The 17,489-nt window shown below is 40.7% G+C and overlaps 1 protein-coding gene across 1 annotated transcript in view; it reads right to left on the bottom strand.

Annotated features, from left to right (window-relative positions):
• The window catches only part of mysm1 (Myb-like, SWIRM and MPN domains 1), an 85,496-nt gene that overhangs the window by 66,279 nt on the left and 1,728 nt on the right, over window positions 1-17,489 (bottom strand). The window contains exons 3-6 of the mRNA XM_052012225.1: window positions 9,088-9,166; window positions 7,568-7,638; window positions 4,415-4,492; window positions 90-119 (exon numbers count right to left, since the gene is read on the bottom strand). Of these exons, the coding sequence (XP_051868185.1) occupies window positions 90-119; window positions 4,415-4,492; window positions 7,568-7,638; window positions 9,088-9,166 (258 nt within the window). The remainder of the gene's footprint in view (window positions 1-89; window positions 120-4,414; window positions 4,493-7,567; window positions 7,639-9,087; window positions 9,167-17,489) is intronic.

Raw genomic sequence — 17,489 nt, 5'->3', positions numbered from 1 at the left:
GTTTGACAGGAAGTAGAAGCACATAAAAAGATTGTTAATATATTGCTATTACATACAGAATAAACAGTAAATAGAGAAACCATACATACCGACTTTTCACAGTTTTCCGTTGACGAATACTATGGTAAAAATAAGAATAAAGGTCAAGTGTTCAGCAAGAAAACAAAGCAATAAAGTATTAGTTTCACATTTAAGTACAATTAACATTTTAGCTGCATTTGATTTTATTTTCCTGATAAAAAGGTGAAATGTTTTTAAATCAAAAGTTCATAATTTTACTGCTTGTAATTTAATAGGTCTTCTCCTCCTTTCTGTGAAGCCAGCTATCATCGGCTCGGTGAGATTAGCTCTAGCTGTCTTACTCCTGCTCTGTAGAACTGTTTGATCTCCACTCAGCAAATTTGAATGTTGCACAGGTAAGATCAGGAACTCAGTATATCAACATCTGTCCCTCTCAAACTAAAATGCTGATGATCTGCCATAGTGCCACATAGCTAAACGCTTCTTCTGATCTGTAACTTCACCCAAGAATAACCAGTAAAATGTCAATCGATCCTGTCCTTTGTGGGAGTTTAGCTCTCTGAATTTTATTAACACTGTAACAATCTTCATTGAATAAAATTTAGTTTCCAGTAAAGCAATATTGTACACTTGAGTCTATTAAATATGGACATAGATTAGAAGACTACTTTTGCTGAATAAATGAACATTTTTAAAAGTTTCCATTTAAAGCTGGAGGATGTGGAAGAGAAATATTTAATCTTTGTGATGAAGTATCCATCTTCCTTCTCTTGCTGTCCCTGTGCTGAATCAAATCTCAGTCAAAAAGAGGGCTTTGAGTGCGATTGCAAGAAACCCACTGCTACTGAATTTTCAAACCAGTAGCTACAGCATGAATGAAAATTGCCAGTAAGTATTCAACTTTGGCCTCTCAAGGAAAAAAACATCCGAAAGCCTTATGGTAATTTCCCTCTTCAGTTAAATGCTAATCTTTGTGGAGTATACTGTACGCTTAATAAGTTGTTACCTGCATCAAAAGACTGATTTATTATTAAACATTCAGATGCAGGATGAAGCTAACATTCACACATGTAACAAAACAGTTTTAACTTAAAAGAAAGTGTGCAATTACAGAGCAACAGCCAGTACAAATTAAATGATTTATCATCACAGAAGTAAACATAATCCTTTCTGCATTTGTGCTAGAAATGTATTCTTAACAATTGATAACAAAGTCAAATTATAATTTTGTTTAAGAACCTTAGACAAATTAGGAATTTCTTTTTTTCTCCTCAACATAAACATTTCAGCAAAGTAAATTATTTCAATCGAATATTTAATCCAATAAGTTACCAGCCATTTAATAAAGAGTGAAATCTTTATCTAAGCACAATCATAGAGAAAAGCAACCTCAACAATCAACAGGGGAAACAACTGGTAACATATTTGTGCAACTTACAAATTCAACCTACAAAATACATTGCTCCAGACTTGTTAATGTACTCACATTAAATTTGTGCAAGCAATGGGTCAAAATTGGAGAACTATAGGATGGCTTTACAGAACTAAGACCAACTGATTCAAAGAATGTGAACAATAAAAATAACCAGTTTACCTTGAAATGGGGATATTCATAAAAATTATATGCAAATTTCTTTTCACTCTGAGTTGTCATGATATCATAGAGAATAAATCACAGAGCAACATGACATGTACTCATGTTCACAATCTTTGCCCAAGTAAGTTTCTAATCATGGTTGTTTCTCTGTAGGAAAATATTGATGTGGTCAATTGCAGCTAGATTTGTGCTGCTTTAGGGCAGTGAACACTTGGCAGACAACAGCAATAAAGTAAAGTTTCTTTTTAAATGGATCTTCCTGGTCATAAATTTTAGGGTGGCACAATGGTGCGGCTAGTAAAGTTGCTGCCTCACAGCTCCAACAACCCAGGTTCAATCCTGACCTCTGGCATTGACTGTGGGAGTTTACATATTCTCCCTGTGACCCTGTGGATTTGCTCTCATACTCCAGTTTCCTCCCACATTCCAACAAAAAAAGCCCATTGGAAAGTTAATCAATCAGTGTAAATTGCCCCTAGTATAAGCGGTAGAATCTAGGGGGGAATGTGGGGAGAAAATGGATTAGGGTAGGATTAGCGTAAAAATGGATGCTTGATGGTCGGCGTAGACTTGGTGGGCTGGAGGGCCTGTTTCTGTGCTGTATCTCTCTATGACTTGGTGGCTTAGTGAATTGCCCCAAGGTTGCTTACAACTCATTCTCAAGTAGCTGATGGCAATAGCACGGCACTTACTGCAACATAAAAGTGACCTGTGCACTAGCAGAAGCAGAAGGACAGTCAAATGCAAAACATATTTTGTACAATTATTGGCAGCCAGAAGTAAAATGACATTGGTGAAAGCCCAATGTTACAAGAGAAAAAATGAAAAAAAATTCAGATTATGATAACTTACATGTCTTTAAAACATATGTATTTTTCCCATAATGCAAACAAACCAAATGTGTTACATAACTTGTACAAACTGCTTCCTATAATACCACAAATTGTTTGGGAAATAGTGCAACAAATTCTGCAGTTAATATTTTTGTTTAAATTCCAATCAATTTTCTTCCCTTCTAATATTAAAGGCAGGTAAAGACCGGCGGTGAATATCTCCAACTATCTCAATCAAAAGGTCATCATACAAATAACGATCACATTAAATTAATGTGAATATTAATATTTGACTGCAAAAGGCTTCATAGCCAATCTCCACCCAGATCCTATCCAATGTCAACATGTACACACGTCTTTCTGGGAAGGTTATCACATGCTAAATTCATAAGTAATGTTCCCCTCCATTACATGGGGCACACTGCAAATATTATAGCACCCTGGTCTGAGAACGGGTTATCAGAAAACTGTTCCATCAATGTGCCTCAATTTTTCATTTACTAAAAGCACTGATTCCACAAGGGGCCTTCAATCTAACTGGTCTTGAACACAGGTATTATAATTTCTTTTGTGTGGTAACTCAAATACTGCTTTTTTGCCATTATTACATTTTATTAGGCAACTTTAAAAACTCAGATTTGATTAACAGTCAAGTAGAAATATTTTTCTGTATTCATTTTTCAGGATATGGACACCACTAGCAAGGCCTGCATTTATTACCCATCCATAACTACCCTCGAGAAGATGGCTGCAATCTACCTTTTTGAAGCATTGCATTCTTCTGGTTAAGGTATTCCATAGTGCTGTCGGATAGAAAGTTCCAGTATTCAGACTGAGTAATGAAAAAGGAACAGTGACAAATTTCCAAGTCAGGATGATGTGCAACTTGGAGGGAAAGCTGCAGATGGTTTTCTCTTGCTCCTGAAGCCCTTGTCCTTCTTGGTGATAGAGGTTGCACGCTTGGGAAGTACTGTCAGATTAACCTAACTGCAGCATATTTAGTACATGGCATATACTATATTTACTGTGTGCAGGTGATGGCAGAAGTGAATGTGGTAAGTGGTGGATGGAGTACCAATCAAGTGAGCTGCTTTGATCTGGATGGTGTTAAGCTTCTTGAGTATTATTGGTGCTACACTCATCCAGGCAAGTGGAAAGTATTCCATCATACTTCCAATTTGTGCCTTGAAGATAGTGGAAGAAAACTTTACACAGCCTCTGACCTATTTTTGTATCTGCAGTATTTATTTGATTGGTCCAGATGAGTTTCTGATCAACAGTAACGCCAGGAAGATGGTTGGGGACTGAGTGATAGTAATGCCATTACATGTCAAAGGGAATAGGTTAAAGTCTCTCTTGTTGAATAGTCATTGCCTGGCACTTCTGTAGTGCAGATGTTACTTACCACTTACCAGCCCATGCATAAACATTCTCCAGGCCTTGCTAAATGCTGGTATGGCATACTTCATTTACTGAGGAGTTGCCAATGGAATTATCATGCAATTATCAGCAAACATCCATACCTCTGAACTTGATGATGGAAACAAGAGTTATTGATGAAGCAGTTTCCTCAGGAACTCATGCCCTGAGGAAGTCCTGCAATGATGAACGGGGGGGGGGGGTAGGATGATTGACCTATAACCATCCACATTCGTACAAGGTATGATTCCAACCATTGGAGTGTTTCCCCATGATGTGATGGCCACTGACTTGTTTGACCAGGGCTCCTTGTTGCTTTACTCAGTCAAATGCTGCCTTAATGTCAAGAGTAGACAATCGTTCCTCACTTCTGGAATTCAGCTCTTTGGTCCATATCTGGACCAAGACTGTAGTAAGATCTGGAGGAGAATGATCCTCACAAAACCCAAACAGAGTGTCGATGAGCAGGTTATTGGTGAGTAAATGATAATTTCCAACACATCAGTGTGCCTTAATTATTAAAAAAAAGCATACGTCAATTCACCTTTTAACAGATATTTTCTCTTTTTCCGGGTGCTCAGACCAGTTGCTTTGTGGATGTTTTTTCCCAGTTAGGTAGTACCTATCCTATAGTTAAGGAATAAACATTGGCAAAAAGTAACAAGTTACATTATGAAGAACTATAGCTTTGTGGTTTTATAATTACAACTTGAACATGCATAAACTGTAATAGAAAGTAAGTAATGCAGTTAGGTACTCCCACAGCACTTTTGTGCAGGGAGTTTCAAGACTTAGACTCAAAGGCTGAAGAACCAACAATATATTTTCAAGTCAGGATGATGTGCAGCTTGGAGGGGAAATCTTCTAGTGGTGGCGTTTCTACGTTCTTGCCGCATTTGTCTTTGGTGGTAGAGGCCGTAGGTTTCAGAGCAGCCTGGACTTCCAGCTGCAGTGCATTTTGCAGATGGTATGCAATGCAGCTGTCGTGTACTGGAGGCAGAGCAAATGAATGTTTAGAGTGGTTGATAGAATTCCAATCAGGCAAGCTACTTTGTCCTGGATGGTGTTGGGCTTCTTGAGCTGTTGATGATGCACTCATTTAAATAAATGGACAGTATTCCATTATGCTCTTAATTATGCCTTTCAGATAGTGGAAAGGCCGTGGGGTGTCAGGAGTCGAGTCGCTCACCACAGGATACCCAGCCTCTGGCCCGTTCTTGTAGCCGCAGGATTTATGTGGCTGGTCCAATTGAGTTTCTAGTCAATGGTGACCCATGATATTAATGGTGGAGAACTCAACCATGGTAGCGGTTAGCGTAATGCTTTACAACGCCAGCGACCCGGGTTCAAATCTGGCCACTGTCTGTAAGGAGTTTGTACGTTCTCCCTGTGTCTGCGTGGGTTTCCTCCGGGTGCTCCGGTTTCCTCCCATATTCCAAAGACGTATGGGTTACGAAGTTGTGGGCATGCTACGTTGGTGCTGGAAGCGTGGCAACACTTGTGGGCTGCCCACAGAACACTCTATGCAAAAAGATGTATTTCACTGTGTGTTTCGATGTACATGTGACTAATAAAGATATCTTATCTAATGCAATTGAATGTCAAGGCTACAGCAATGGATTCTCTGCCTAGCTTTTTGGGCAAATTTCTGGAGTTGTAGGTTTAATTTCCACCTTTTGACGGAGCATTTGACCAACTGAGACATAACTGAAAGTCCATAGCTCACTGAAAATGGTGACACAGATGGATAGGGTAGTAAAAAAGATATTTAGTATGTTTGCCTTCATAAGCTGAGGCATTGAGAATAAGAGTTAATAAGTCATATTGCAGCTGTACAAAACATTGGTTAGACCGCATTTGGAGTACTGTGTACAGTTCTGGTTGCCACATTACAGGAAGGATGTGGTAGCAATAGATAGAGTGCAAAAGAGTTTACCAGGACATTGCCTGGAATGGAGGGCTGTAGTTATAAGGAGAGATTGGATAGAGTGGGCTTATTCTCACTGGAACATAGGAGGCTGAGGGGTGTCCTTATAGAAGTTTATAAAATTTTGAGGGGCATAGTCACAGTATTTTTCCCAGGGCAGGGGAGCCTTAAACTCGAAGGCACAAAGATAAGAGAGGAGAAATTTAAAGAATATATGAGGGGTACATTTTTCACACATAGGGTGGCAGTTATCTGAAATGAGCTGACAGAGGAAGTGGTAGAGGCAGATACAAATACAACATTTAAAAGACATTTGGACCGGTACTTAGATAGGAAAGGTTTAGAGGGACACTGGCCTAATGCAGGTAAATGGGATAAGCATAGACAGCATCTTGGTCAGCACGGACGAGGTGGGCCAAAAAGGCGCAATTCTGTGTTAACATTGAATTGTTTGATTTTATTAGTCTGCATCTGTACATGGTCCATTTTTTTGTAAAAATTCACCAGTACATCAAAGATCAATGTTGGTGCTGCCTCACCAAGATACACTGTTATAATTCAGACCAGGAAGGCCCCAGGTTTATTTTCTAATGTGTTGAGATAGGCGATTCCAGCTAGAACTGATACATTAGTTCTGGATAGACTTGGATCAGAATAACATAGCACAGAAGGTGGTCATGTGGTCTGTCAAGTCTGCATCAGCTCTATTAGACCAATCCAGCTAGTTCCTCTCCCAACAACTCAAATTCCCTTTTTTCAGCTCTTTTTCAAATGCTACAATTTAATCTACTTCCACTGCTATCCCTGGCAGTACATTCCAGATCCTAACCACTCACAGCAAAAATGAGTGATTTCTCACGTCACTTTTGGCTCTTTTGCTAATCACTTTCCTTCTAGATGCTCTGCTTCTTGACCATTCCGCTAATGGGAGCATTTCTTTCTGTCTATATTCTTCATGACTTCAAATGCCTTGGTCAGATCTCCTCAAAACTTCCCCCATTTCAAGAATAATCCAGTTTTTCTGGTCTATAAACAAAACTGAAGTCCCTCATCCTCATTTTGTTAAATCTCTTTTGCACAGTCACCAAAGCCTTCGTATCATTCTGAGTGAGTCCCACCTAAAGCTAAACACAGTACTCCAACTATGGCAAAACCTGTGTTTTATAAATGCTCATCACGACATCCTTGCCCTTGTACTCCATGCTCCCATATCAGGGAACATGCTTTACCTTGACTGCTATCTAGCTGTTCCTATTGTAAATCAGGAAACAGAGTGGTATTTTGGACTGAGTCTGGGTACACTGTCCTTACCTGTATTTCTCTCTTTTTAAGTTGTAACAAAGGGTTCTGGACCCGAAACGTTAAATCATTTCTCCTTCGACAGATGCTCTCCAACCTGCTGCATGTTTCCAGCATTTTCTGTTTTTTGTTTCATAACTACATCCTATTCCAGTCATGATGCTGCAAAATAGTACAGGAAACCCCCCCACCTTACAGCCGTTCGGGTAACAGAAATTCACCCTCACAGAATCCACAAATCACTACCCAAAAATTTGAGACACGGAATAAAATTAATTCTCATGGAATTTAAGTAATAAAGGTAAATAAATAAACACAAAACCTATTTCTTTTCTACTTGCGTTTCTTGACATATGTGCAGATGATGCAGCTTTGCATTATGGAAAATATCGATTCAAACCATTTTCTAGGAACTCAACCCTTCCCCCCAGGTAATGCAGGGATCGCCTGTATCATCAATGATAAGGATACTCTTCCTCTTGTAACATCTTCTCAATAGCTGCTCTATTCTCTTCACTGAGAGAACTATCCAAAGTCCAGGACTGTAAAAAGAAAAAAAGGATCAAATCACAATAAACTCAAAGCTTTTATTTTTCAACCAATGCCAAGTGACCTAGTCATTCCTTTCACTGCTGTATGTGGAAGCGAGGTATACACCGATACTACAACATCAACTATATTTCAAAACCTTCTAATTGGTTAGATCACGTGATGCACTAATATAAATGCAAGTTCTTTTTTATTTTTCTAATTCCCCACTTTCTCAGGTCTTGAAAAGGTGAACACAAGACAGGTTGCATAAACTTGGCTCAAATTACCTAACATTTAGAAGGTTAAAGGATAATTCAGTTGGAGTATTTAAAACTGTGTGGATACAAAGAAACTATAAGAAGAATCTGGTAGAAGGAGGCAGAGTCTCTAAATTAAGCTAAGTAATTTGGGAGTGCCTTCAGGAAGCACCCTTTTCCACAAAAAATCTAGAATTCCCTCACCCAAAAGATGGATCACATGGGGTCAAATGAAACTTTCAAGACAAAGAATGATTGATTTTCACAAAATAGGGCTATAAAAAATATGGATCAAAAAGCAGGTAAGTGGATTTACGGAGTAGATAAATTGAAGTCCTTAGTCTTGCTTTGTATTCCTCAGAAGGAAAATGTAAAGAGCTTCCCTTAAAATTTGTCTTCTACGAAATACATTGTGTATTTTGGCAAGTTAAAAATGGGTCTTTGAAAGAGAAGTTATCAAGAGCTGAAGCTTATATAATTTGCTCTTAATCAGTAGGCAACAAAGAATTTTATCGGCTGCTTCAGTATGAATAAACATATCATGTCCATTGTGGTGGAAAGTCTTTGCTGTACAAGAGCTTTAAAAAAAAGCAGAAGGCCTTTTAAAAATGAAAACCAACAAAGATGTACACAAAACTTGCAAACATTTTCAGGAGTTGATGAGACTAGTGGAGCTGAAGAGATAGATACAAGTCTCCCTGTTCAAATTAAGAAAGACAAAGTGTCCAGATTAAATTAAATGAATTCAATAATAAAAGCTGTCCTCTCCTCATCAAGCATTTATTTATCTGCTTTTCATGTGATAATCATGATTTTTGTATGTGTGCTTTATTGGTAAGGTGCAAGACTCAATGCTACCATTACATCTTTGGGCTAGATGACTGGATATATATAAAAACAATGGGCCCCTCTAGTACTTACTTGCAAACAAAAAAGACCCTTCAGATTGCTTAATAGAACAGGTGCCACTGAACCTGAACGTGTATCTATAGCAAAGGCATATTTATAATGGCCAAAGAACTAGGAGCTCTTAGCTTACAGACCAGCATGTGAGCATGGCTGGTTATTGTGGGTTCATTGCAAGAGTTAACAAATTAAAAAGGTAAAAATAAACTGATGCTTCACAGGAACTTATATTTTCACCGGTCAAAAAAAAAGTAAAATTAAAATTATTTACTACAGATGCTGAAGTTTTAGTCTTACCAGAATGCTATTGTTACTTCTCCAGGAGGAATCCAAATAATGGTCCTGCAGGAACCCAGGAACTGTACCACTTTCCTCACTTAAAACACAAACAAATAATTTTTTTTCAATTTATTTTACTGCCACTACATGAACATTTATCCTGAAATATACAGATGATTTCAGTTTTAACTTAATAGCATGGACAGCTTTTTCTAGCAGAACTCAGTCTGGAAGTCAGTCTGATTAAGAGGCTTGACTCCCTCTTTTCAGGTGGGGAATTCTGCTACAGCAGCTGAGGGTGTTCTGTTCTTGAAGGAGAAATTACACGGGAATCAGGTGATGATTGGAAATCTGCAATTGTGGCAAAAGCTTTGGTGATCACGGAAGGAGTTGGAGATTAGGAAGATTTCTTTGAACATTGGGGGGCATTTTAGTCGTCATGAGTGTGAGCAGTGATCAAGAGGAAGTGATTTCCATCATCACAGGTGAGTGGTAATTTATGTTTGTCTTGTGAATGCTGCTTTTTTGATGCTATGTACAGTGGCATGCAAAAGTTTGGGCACCCCTGGTCAAAATTTCTGTTACTGTGAATAGCTAAGCGAGTAAAAGATGACCTGATTTCCAAAAGGCATAAAGTTAAAGATGACACATTTCTTTAATATTTTAAGCAAGATTACTTTTTTATTTCCACCTTTTACAGTTTCAAAATAACAAAAAAGGAAAGGGGCCCGAAGCAAAAGTTTGGGCACCCTGCATGGTCAGTACTTAGTGACACCCCCTTTGGCAAGTATCACAGCTTGTAGACACTTTCTGTAGCCAGCTAAGAGTCTTTCCATTCCTGTTTGAGGGATTTTCTCCCATTCTTCCTTGCAAAAGGCTTCTTGTTCTGTGAGATTCTTGGGCCGTCTTGCATGCACTGCTCTTTTGAGGTGTATCCACAGATTTTTGATGATTTTTAGGGCATGGGACTGTGAGGGCTATGGCAAAACCTTCAGCTTGTGTCTCTTGAGGTAGTCCATTGTGGATTTTGAGGTGTGGTTAGGATTGTTATCCTGTTGTAGAAACCATCCTCTTTTCATCTTCAGCTTTTTTACAGACGGTGTGATGTTTGCTTCCAGAATTTGCTGGTATTTAATTGAATTAATTCTTCCCTCTACCAGTGAAATGTTCCCCGTGCCACTGGCTGCAACACAAGCCCAAAGCATGATCGATCCACCCCCGTGCTTAACAGTTGGAGAGGTGTTCTTTTCATGAATTCTCCACCCTTTTTTCTCCAAACATACCTTTGCTCATTGTGGCCAAAAAGTTCTATTTTAACTTCATCAGTCCACAGGACTTGTTTCCAAAATGCATCAGGCTTGTTTAGATGTCCCTTTGCAAACTTCTGATGCTGAATTTTGTGGTGAGGATGCAGGAAAGTTTGACATAAGCTGAAGGTTTTGCCATGGCCCTCACTGTCCCACGACCTATAAATCATCAAAAATCTGTGGATACACCTCAAAAGAGCAGTGCATGCAAGACGGCCCAAGAATCTCACAGAACTAGAAGCCTTTTGCAAGGAAGAATGGGAGAAAATCCCTCAAACAAGAATTGAAAGACTCTTAGCTGGCTACAGAAAGCGTTTACAAGCTGTGATACTTGCCAAAGGGGGTGTTACTAAGTACTTACCATGCAGCGTGCCCAAACTTTTGCCTCGGGCCCTTTTCCTTTTTTGTTATTTTGAAACTATAAAAGATGGAAATACAAAAGTAATCTTGCTTAAAATATTAAAAAAATGTGTCATCTTTAACTTTATGCCTTTGGAAATCAGGTCATCTTTTACTCGCTTAGCTATTCACAGTAACAGAAATTTTGACCAGGGGTGCCCAAACTTTTGCATGCCACTGTACCTATCATGCTGCTGCAAGTAGTTTTTCATTGCACCTGTGCATACACATACTTGCGCATATTACAATAAACTCAACTTTGATTCTAGTCAGTAATTACTGCATTGGTCAGTCGTTCTGGGGGCGTAGTCATTGATTGCATCTTAGAGTCACGCAGTACGGAAGCAGGTTCTTCAGCCCACCACGTCCAAGCTAACTACCAAATATCTATCTGTACAGGTCCATTTGCCAGCACTTGGTTCATAGCCTCCTATGCCTTAGGGATTTAAGTATTCATTTTGATATTTCTTAAATGCTGCAAGAGGACCTTCTCCTCTACTCCCTCACGCAGTGCATTCAAGGCCCAACCATTCTCTGGATGAAAGTTTTCTTCCTCAGATCCCCTCTAAACCTCTTAGCCTAAACGAATGACCTCTAATTTTAGATACCTCTTCAATGGGGAATAGTTTCCTACCATCTACCCCATTAATTCTCCTCCTAATTTTGTATAGCTCTCTCAGGTTCCCCCTCAGCGTGCTCCACTCCAAGGAAAACAAGCCCAGTCTATCCAACCTCTCCTCAAAACTGAAATGCTCCATCCCAGGCAATCACATCCTTCCTACAGTGTGGTGACCAGAACTGAGCACAGTACTCCAGCTGTGGCCTAACCAATGTGTTATAACCTCCATAACCCCTCTGAACTTAATATATGCCTCAGCTAACGAAAGCAAGTTTATCAGATGCCTTCACCATCTAATGTAGGGTGGGTCAAGTAGTTAGGGTCAAGCAGAGCAGCCATTTTGGAGTGGGCTAGTGTAAAAGTGGTGAGGCTTTGGCTCAAGAGGCTTCAGAGGCGGAGCAAGTGGCCCAGGTGTTGGGAGTGAGAGCGGATCTTTAAAAAGGCTTCGGTGAGAAGGCACAGGTAAGAACAGGTAATAAGGTTTTATTTTGTTGTTGGTCCTTAGTCCTTACTCAGTGTAGGCAGGATGGTAGTTAGGGCAGTGGAATGCTCCTCTTGCACGATGTTGGAAGTCGGGTTACCTCACAGTCTCCCTGATGACCAAATCTGTGGGAAGTGCACTAAGCTGCAGCTCCTGACAGACTGGGTCAAGGAACTGGAGGCTGAGGGCTTCATAGCTGAGAGTTTTAGTAAGGTGGCCACACCCAAGGTACAGGTTTCAGATAGATGGGTGACCACCAGGAGAAGTAAGGGTAGAAGGCAGTCAATGCAGGGTTCCCCTGTGGCCATTCCCCTCACTAACAGGTGTACTTCCTTGGATACTGTTGAGGGGGATGTTCTTTCAGGGGCCAGCAGCAGTAGTCAGGTCTCTGGCACTGTGACTGGCTCTGAGGCTCAGAGGGAAGGGGTGCAGTCAGAAAGGGCAATAGTGATAGGAGACTCGATAGTGAGGGGGACAGACAGGAAATTCTGCAGCTGCAGAAGAGATGCCAGGATGCTGTGTTGCCTCCCAGGTGCCAGGGTCAAGGATGTCTCCGAGCAGCTGCAGAAAATTCTCAAGGGGGAGGGCGAACAGCCAGAGGTTGTTATATACGTTGGTACAAATGGCATAGGCAGAACAAAAGATGAGGTCCTGCGGAGTGAGTATAGGGAGTTAGGTAAGAAATTAAAATGCAGGACCTCGAGGGTAGTGACCTCCAGATTACTCCCAGTGCCACATGCTAGTGAGTCCAAGAATGGAAAGGTAGGCCAGATGAATGAGTGGCTGAAGATCTGGTGTGGGGGGCAGGGATTCAGGTACTTTGATCATTGGGATCTCTTCTGGAGTAGAGGTGACCTGTACAAGAGTGACGGGGTGCACATGAACCAGAGGGGGACCAACATCCAAGCAGGGAAATTTGCTTTGGCCAACAGGGAGGGTTTATGGTTTTGTGTGTGGGAGGTCACGCCTGATGAATCTTTCTGAGTTTTTCAAAGAGGTAACTAAGGGGATAGATGAAAGTAGGACAGTGGATGTTGTCCACATGAACTTTAGTAAGGCCTATGACAAGGACCTGCATGGCAGGCTGATCTGGAAGGTTAGGTTGCATGAGGTTCGGGGGAGCTAGCCAACTGGATTCAGAATTGGCTCGGTGATAGGAAGCAGAGGGTGATGGTTGAAGGCCGATTCTCTGACCGGAGGCCTGTGACTAGTGGGGAACCTCAGGGGTCAGTTTTGGGGCCACTGTTATTCATTATGTATGTAAATGATTTGGATATGAATGTACATGGCACGATCAGCAAGTTTGCTAATGATACTAAATTAGGGGGTTTTGTTGATAGTGAAGCAGGTTACCATGAATTACAAAGAGCTCTTGATTAGTTAGGGAGATGGGCTGAGGAATAGCAAATGGTTTTCAACCTAGATAAGTATGAGGTGATGCATTTTGGAAAGTCAAACCAGGGTAGAACTTATACAGTGAATGGCAGGGCACTGATGAATGTTGTGGAACAGAGGGACCTGGTAGCACAAATGCACAGTTCACTGAAAGCGGCCAAGCAAGTAGACAGGGTGGTGAAGATGGTGCTTAGCATGCTGACCTTCATCAGTCAGGGCACCGAGTTTAGGAGTAGGAACATTATGTTGCAGTTATCTGTCATTGGTGAGGCCACACCTGGAGAATTGTGTGTAGTTTTGGTCACCCTGTTATAGGAAAGACATTGTCAAGCTGAAGATGGTGCAGAAGAGATTTACAAGGATGCTGCCTGGACTAGAAGGCCTGAGTTATAGGGAGAGGTTGGCCTTGCTGAATCTTTATTCCTTGGAGTGCAGGAGAATGACGGGTGATCTCATAGAAGTTTATAAAATTATGAGGGATATAGATAAGGTGGACAGTCAAAGTCTTTTCCCCAGGGTTGGGGAGTCCAAAGCGAGAAGGCACAGATACAAGATAAGAGGAGACAGATTTAAAAGAGACCTAAGAGGTAACTTCTTTACACAAAGGGCGGTGAGTGCCTGGAATGGGCTGCCAGAGGAAGTGGTCGAGGCAGGTACAATGGCAGCATATGAGGCATTTGGATAGGTAAATGGAGGAAAGGGGCTTGGAGGGTTATGGGCCGAATGCAGGCAACTGGGACTAGCAGGGAGGATGCTGTGGTCGGCGTGGACTAGTTGGGTCACAGGGCCTGTTTCCATGCTGTATACATTACAAGGTAATATCGATGTACAAGGATCCATCCTCAGGGATCCTCGTACATCGACATCCCTCTGTTCTTCAATAACACCCCCCACTCCAGGCCTTACTATCCTATGTGTATACCTTACCATTATTAGTTTTCCCAAAGTGCATAACTTACACATCAGGATTAAATTCCATTTGCCATTCCTCTGCCCATTTTAGCAATTGATCAATATCAGCTTGTTGCCTACAACTATCAATTGTGTGGACCAAAGTCCCAACACTGCAAAAAGAATAGTTAAGAATGTTGAGTGAGAGGTGGGCAATGGGGAAGTGTTGATTCAGTCATTGTAGGGTATTGTCAAAGACCAAGGGGGGATTGGACTCAGTCAATGCAGGGTTTTTGATCATGGGAAAAAGTCTGTGATCACAGATTAGTGGGTCACTAATTGAAGGAAGAGATTTGTTGATCACAAGAAAGTAGCAATTAATAATCAGAAGGGATTGTAGGATCACTATCAAATTGGGAGTTCCATTGAAGGAGATGAGGGTAAGCACCCTTTCTCCTCCTGGATCACCAGACTGCTGGGAAAGCACTAAATTTTTCTGCATAGCTCCAGTTAACCATTAGGATTTCTTGGTGTTCAAAGATCCTAACCAGCTAATGCAAAAACTGGAAAATGGATAAAATCTGAAGCACCCTCCACTAAAATCTGAAGAGGCAAATACCAGATCCATTGCGTTTTGGAGTTTTAATTTTTTTTTAAAAGAAGCACTCCAACCCCAAAACTTTAGGTGACTGAAATTCTTTTTGATTGCCATTGTACAATTGCCACAGCTGGTGTAAGCTAGTATACACAACTTCGAAATTTTTCATTAATTTATATCAGTGGCATCAAAACTAAAGGATTTCAAACAGGCATTTCCAGTCCCGCAAGGGAAAATGTGCATTCATTGACTTATTAGGATGTAAGATTTACCACTGTGCTTTAATAATAAAACACATTCAGTGATGGTGCTGCTTTCCTTTGGATAACTGACATTGTCTATTGGGTGCTAGGCCACTGAATCTTTTAAAGTATGTCAGTTTTTGCTGTAGATCCAGGTGATTATATCAAAAATGGACAAGATGGTACTAGACTCCTCTAGACTTAACTGACCTAAATTTTCAATGCCACTAATGAAGTTAACCAAAAGACAGCACTTCAATAAAAATTTCCCTAAAGCTTTTAGAAACTGCCATTTTCAACTTCAGTTTACTTTGTTAACATTTGTGCAGTTTTGGGGAAGGGAAAGGATCAGACCACAGGAAGGGAGTGCGAAGTAATCATGCAGTACTGCTTGGAACCACTTTGCATCTCTTTCTGACCAACAAAAGTTTTTTTAAATTTAAAATGAAATCCAAATATATGCATTTCTGGCTTATATATTTTTGGCAGGAAATCACAGTAGTCAGGCCGCAATTGTGGAGAAAGATAGTGAATGTTTCAAGTTGATGATCTTTGTTCAGAATCTTCATCTGATGGAAGGCAATGGATCTAAAGTGTTAAACTCTGTTTTGGACTCCACAAAAGATACCTGACCTTCTGAGTATTTCCAGCATTTTGTATTATGTCAGATTTCCAGTATCAGAAGTTTTTTTTGCTTTTGAAACCCAAAGATCATTTGCATAATTAAAGAACTCAGCTCAATTACCAAAAAAGAAAGAAAAACAACCCCTGGTGTTGCTACTAATCCAAAATCAGCAAATGGGCTGGGCAAGAGTCAAACTTTAATAATAGAGCATAAAACATAGAACAGTACATCACGGGAACAGACACTTTGGCCCACAATATTGTGCCAAAGTAATTAAGCTAATGATGCCTAATTAAACTATTCCCTTCTGCCTGCACATGGTCCATATCCCTTCATTCTCTGCATATTCATGCACCTGTCTAAGAGCCTCTTAAACACCTCTGTCATATCTGCCTCCACCACCACCCCTAGCAGTGCATTCCAGGCACCCACGTCTCTGTGCAAAATACATGCCCTGCACACCTCCTTTGAACTTTCCAGCTCACCTTAAATGCATGCCTCCAGTATTAGCCATTTCCACACTGGGAAAAAGATACCGCCGTCTACTCCATCTTTGCCTCTCATAATTTTATAAACTTCTATCAGGTCTCAGCCTCTGCCACTCCAGAAAAAACAAACCTCTCCTATGGCACATGTCCTTTAATCCAGACTGCATCCTGATAAACCTCTTTTGCAGTCTCCCCAAAGCCTCAATGTTCTTCCTATAATGGGGTGACCAGAATTAAATGCAATACTCCAGATGCAGCCCAGGATTTTATAAAGCTGCAAAATAACTTCCCGACTCTTGAACTCAGTGCCTCAACTAATAAAGACAAGCATGCCATATGCTTTCAGGGAACTCTGGATTTGGAACATCCCTCTGTACACCAACACTGTTAAGTGTCCTGCCATTAATTGTGTACTTTCCTTTTACATTTGATCTCCCCAATTGCAACACCTCACATTTTTCTGGATTAAACACCTTCTGCCATTTCTCTGCCCATATCTGCAAATGATCTATATCCCGCTGTATCCTTTGGCAACCTTCTACACTATTGACACCACTACCAATCTTTGTGCCATCTGCAAACTTACTAACCCACCCATCCACATTTTCATCCAATCACTTTATGTACATCACAAACAGCAAAGGTCTCAGTATGGATCCCTTTGGAACAGAATTTATGGACCTCCAGCCAAAAGGAGATCCATTGACCACTACCCTCTGTCTTCTATGGGCAAACCACTTCCAAATCCAAATGGTCAAGTCACCGTGGGTCCCATGCATCTTAAATCTTCTGGATGAGCCTACCATAATGGACCTTGTTGAATGCCCTACTAAAATCCACGTAGACAACATCCGTGACTCTACTTTCATCACCTCCTCGAGAAACTCAATCAAGTTAGTAAGCCATGTTAACTGTCCCTGATCAGACCATGCTTTTTCAAATGCTCATAAATCCCCATCCCTAAGAATCCTCCCCAATAGCTTCCCTAGCACTGATGTGAGGATCACTGGACCATAATTTCAAGGATTCTTCTAATTTCCCTTTTTGAACAAAATAATGACATTAGCTACTCGCCAGTCCTCTGGGATCTTGCCTGTGGCCAGAGAGGACACCAAGATCTTGGTCAAGGCCCCAGGAATCTCATCTCTTGCCTCCCTCAATAACCCAGGGTATATCCTATCAGGCCATTCCTCGGCCCACTTACCCAGCTGATCAATATCCCTCTGTAATTCCTGATCACTGTCATAGACATCTTCACTGTTATAGAACCATCTTCACTACCTACGACACCACCTATTTTAGTGTCATCTGTAAACTTACTATCTATGCCTTGTATATTCTCACCCAAATCATCAAGTTTGAAGGGTTCGAACCA

This window comes from Pristis pectinata, chromosome 3 (assembly GCF_009764475.1).
Source record: "Pristis pectinata isolate sPriPec2 chromosome 3, sPriPec2.1.pri, whole genome shotgun sequence".
Classification (NCBI taxonomy): Eukaryota; Metazoa; Chordata; class Chondrichthyes; order Rhinopristiformes; family Pristidae; genus Pristis; species Pristis pectinata.
Note: the sequence above shows the minus strand (reverse complement) of the source record. Positions and strands in the feature narration are given on the sequence as shown.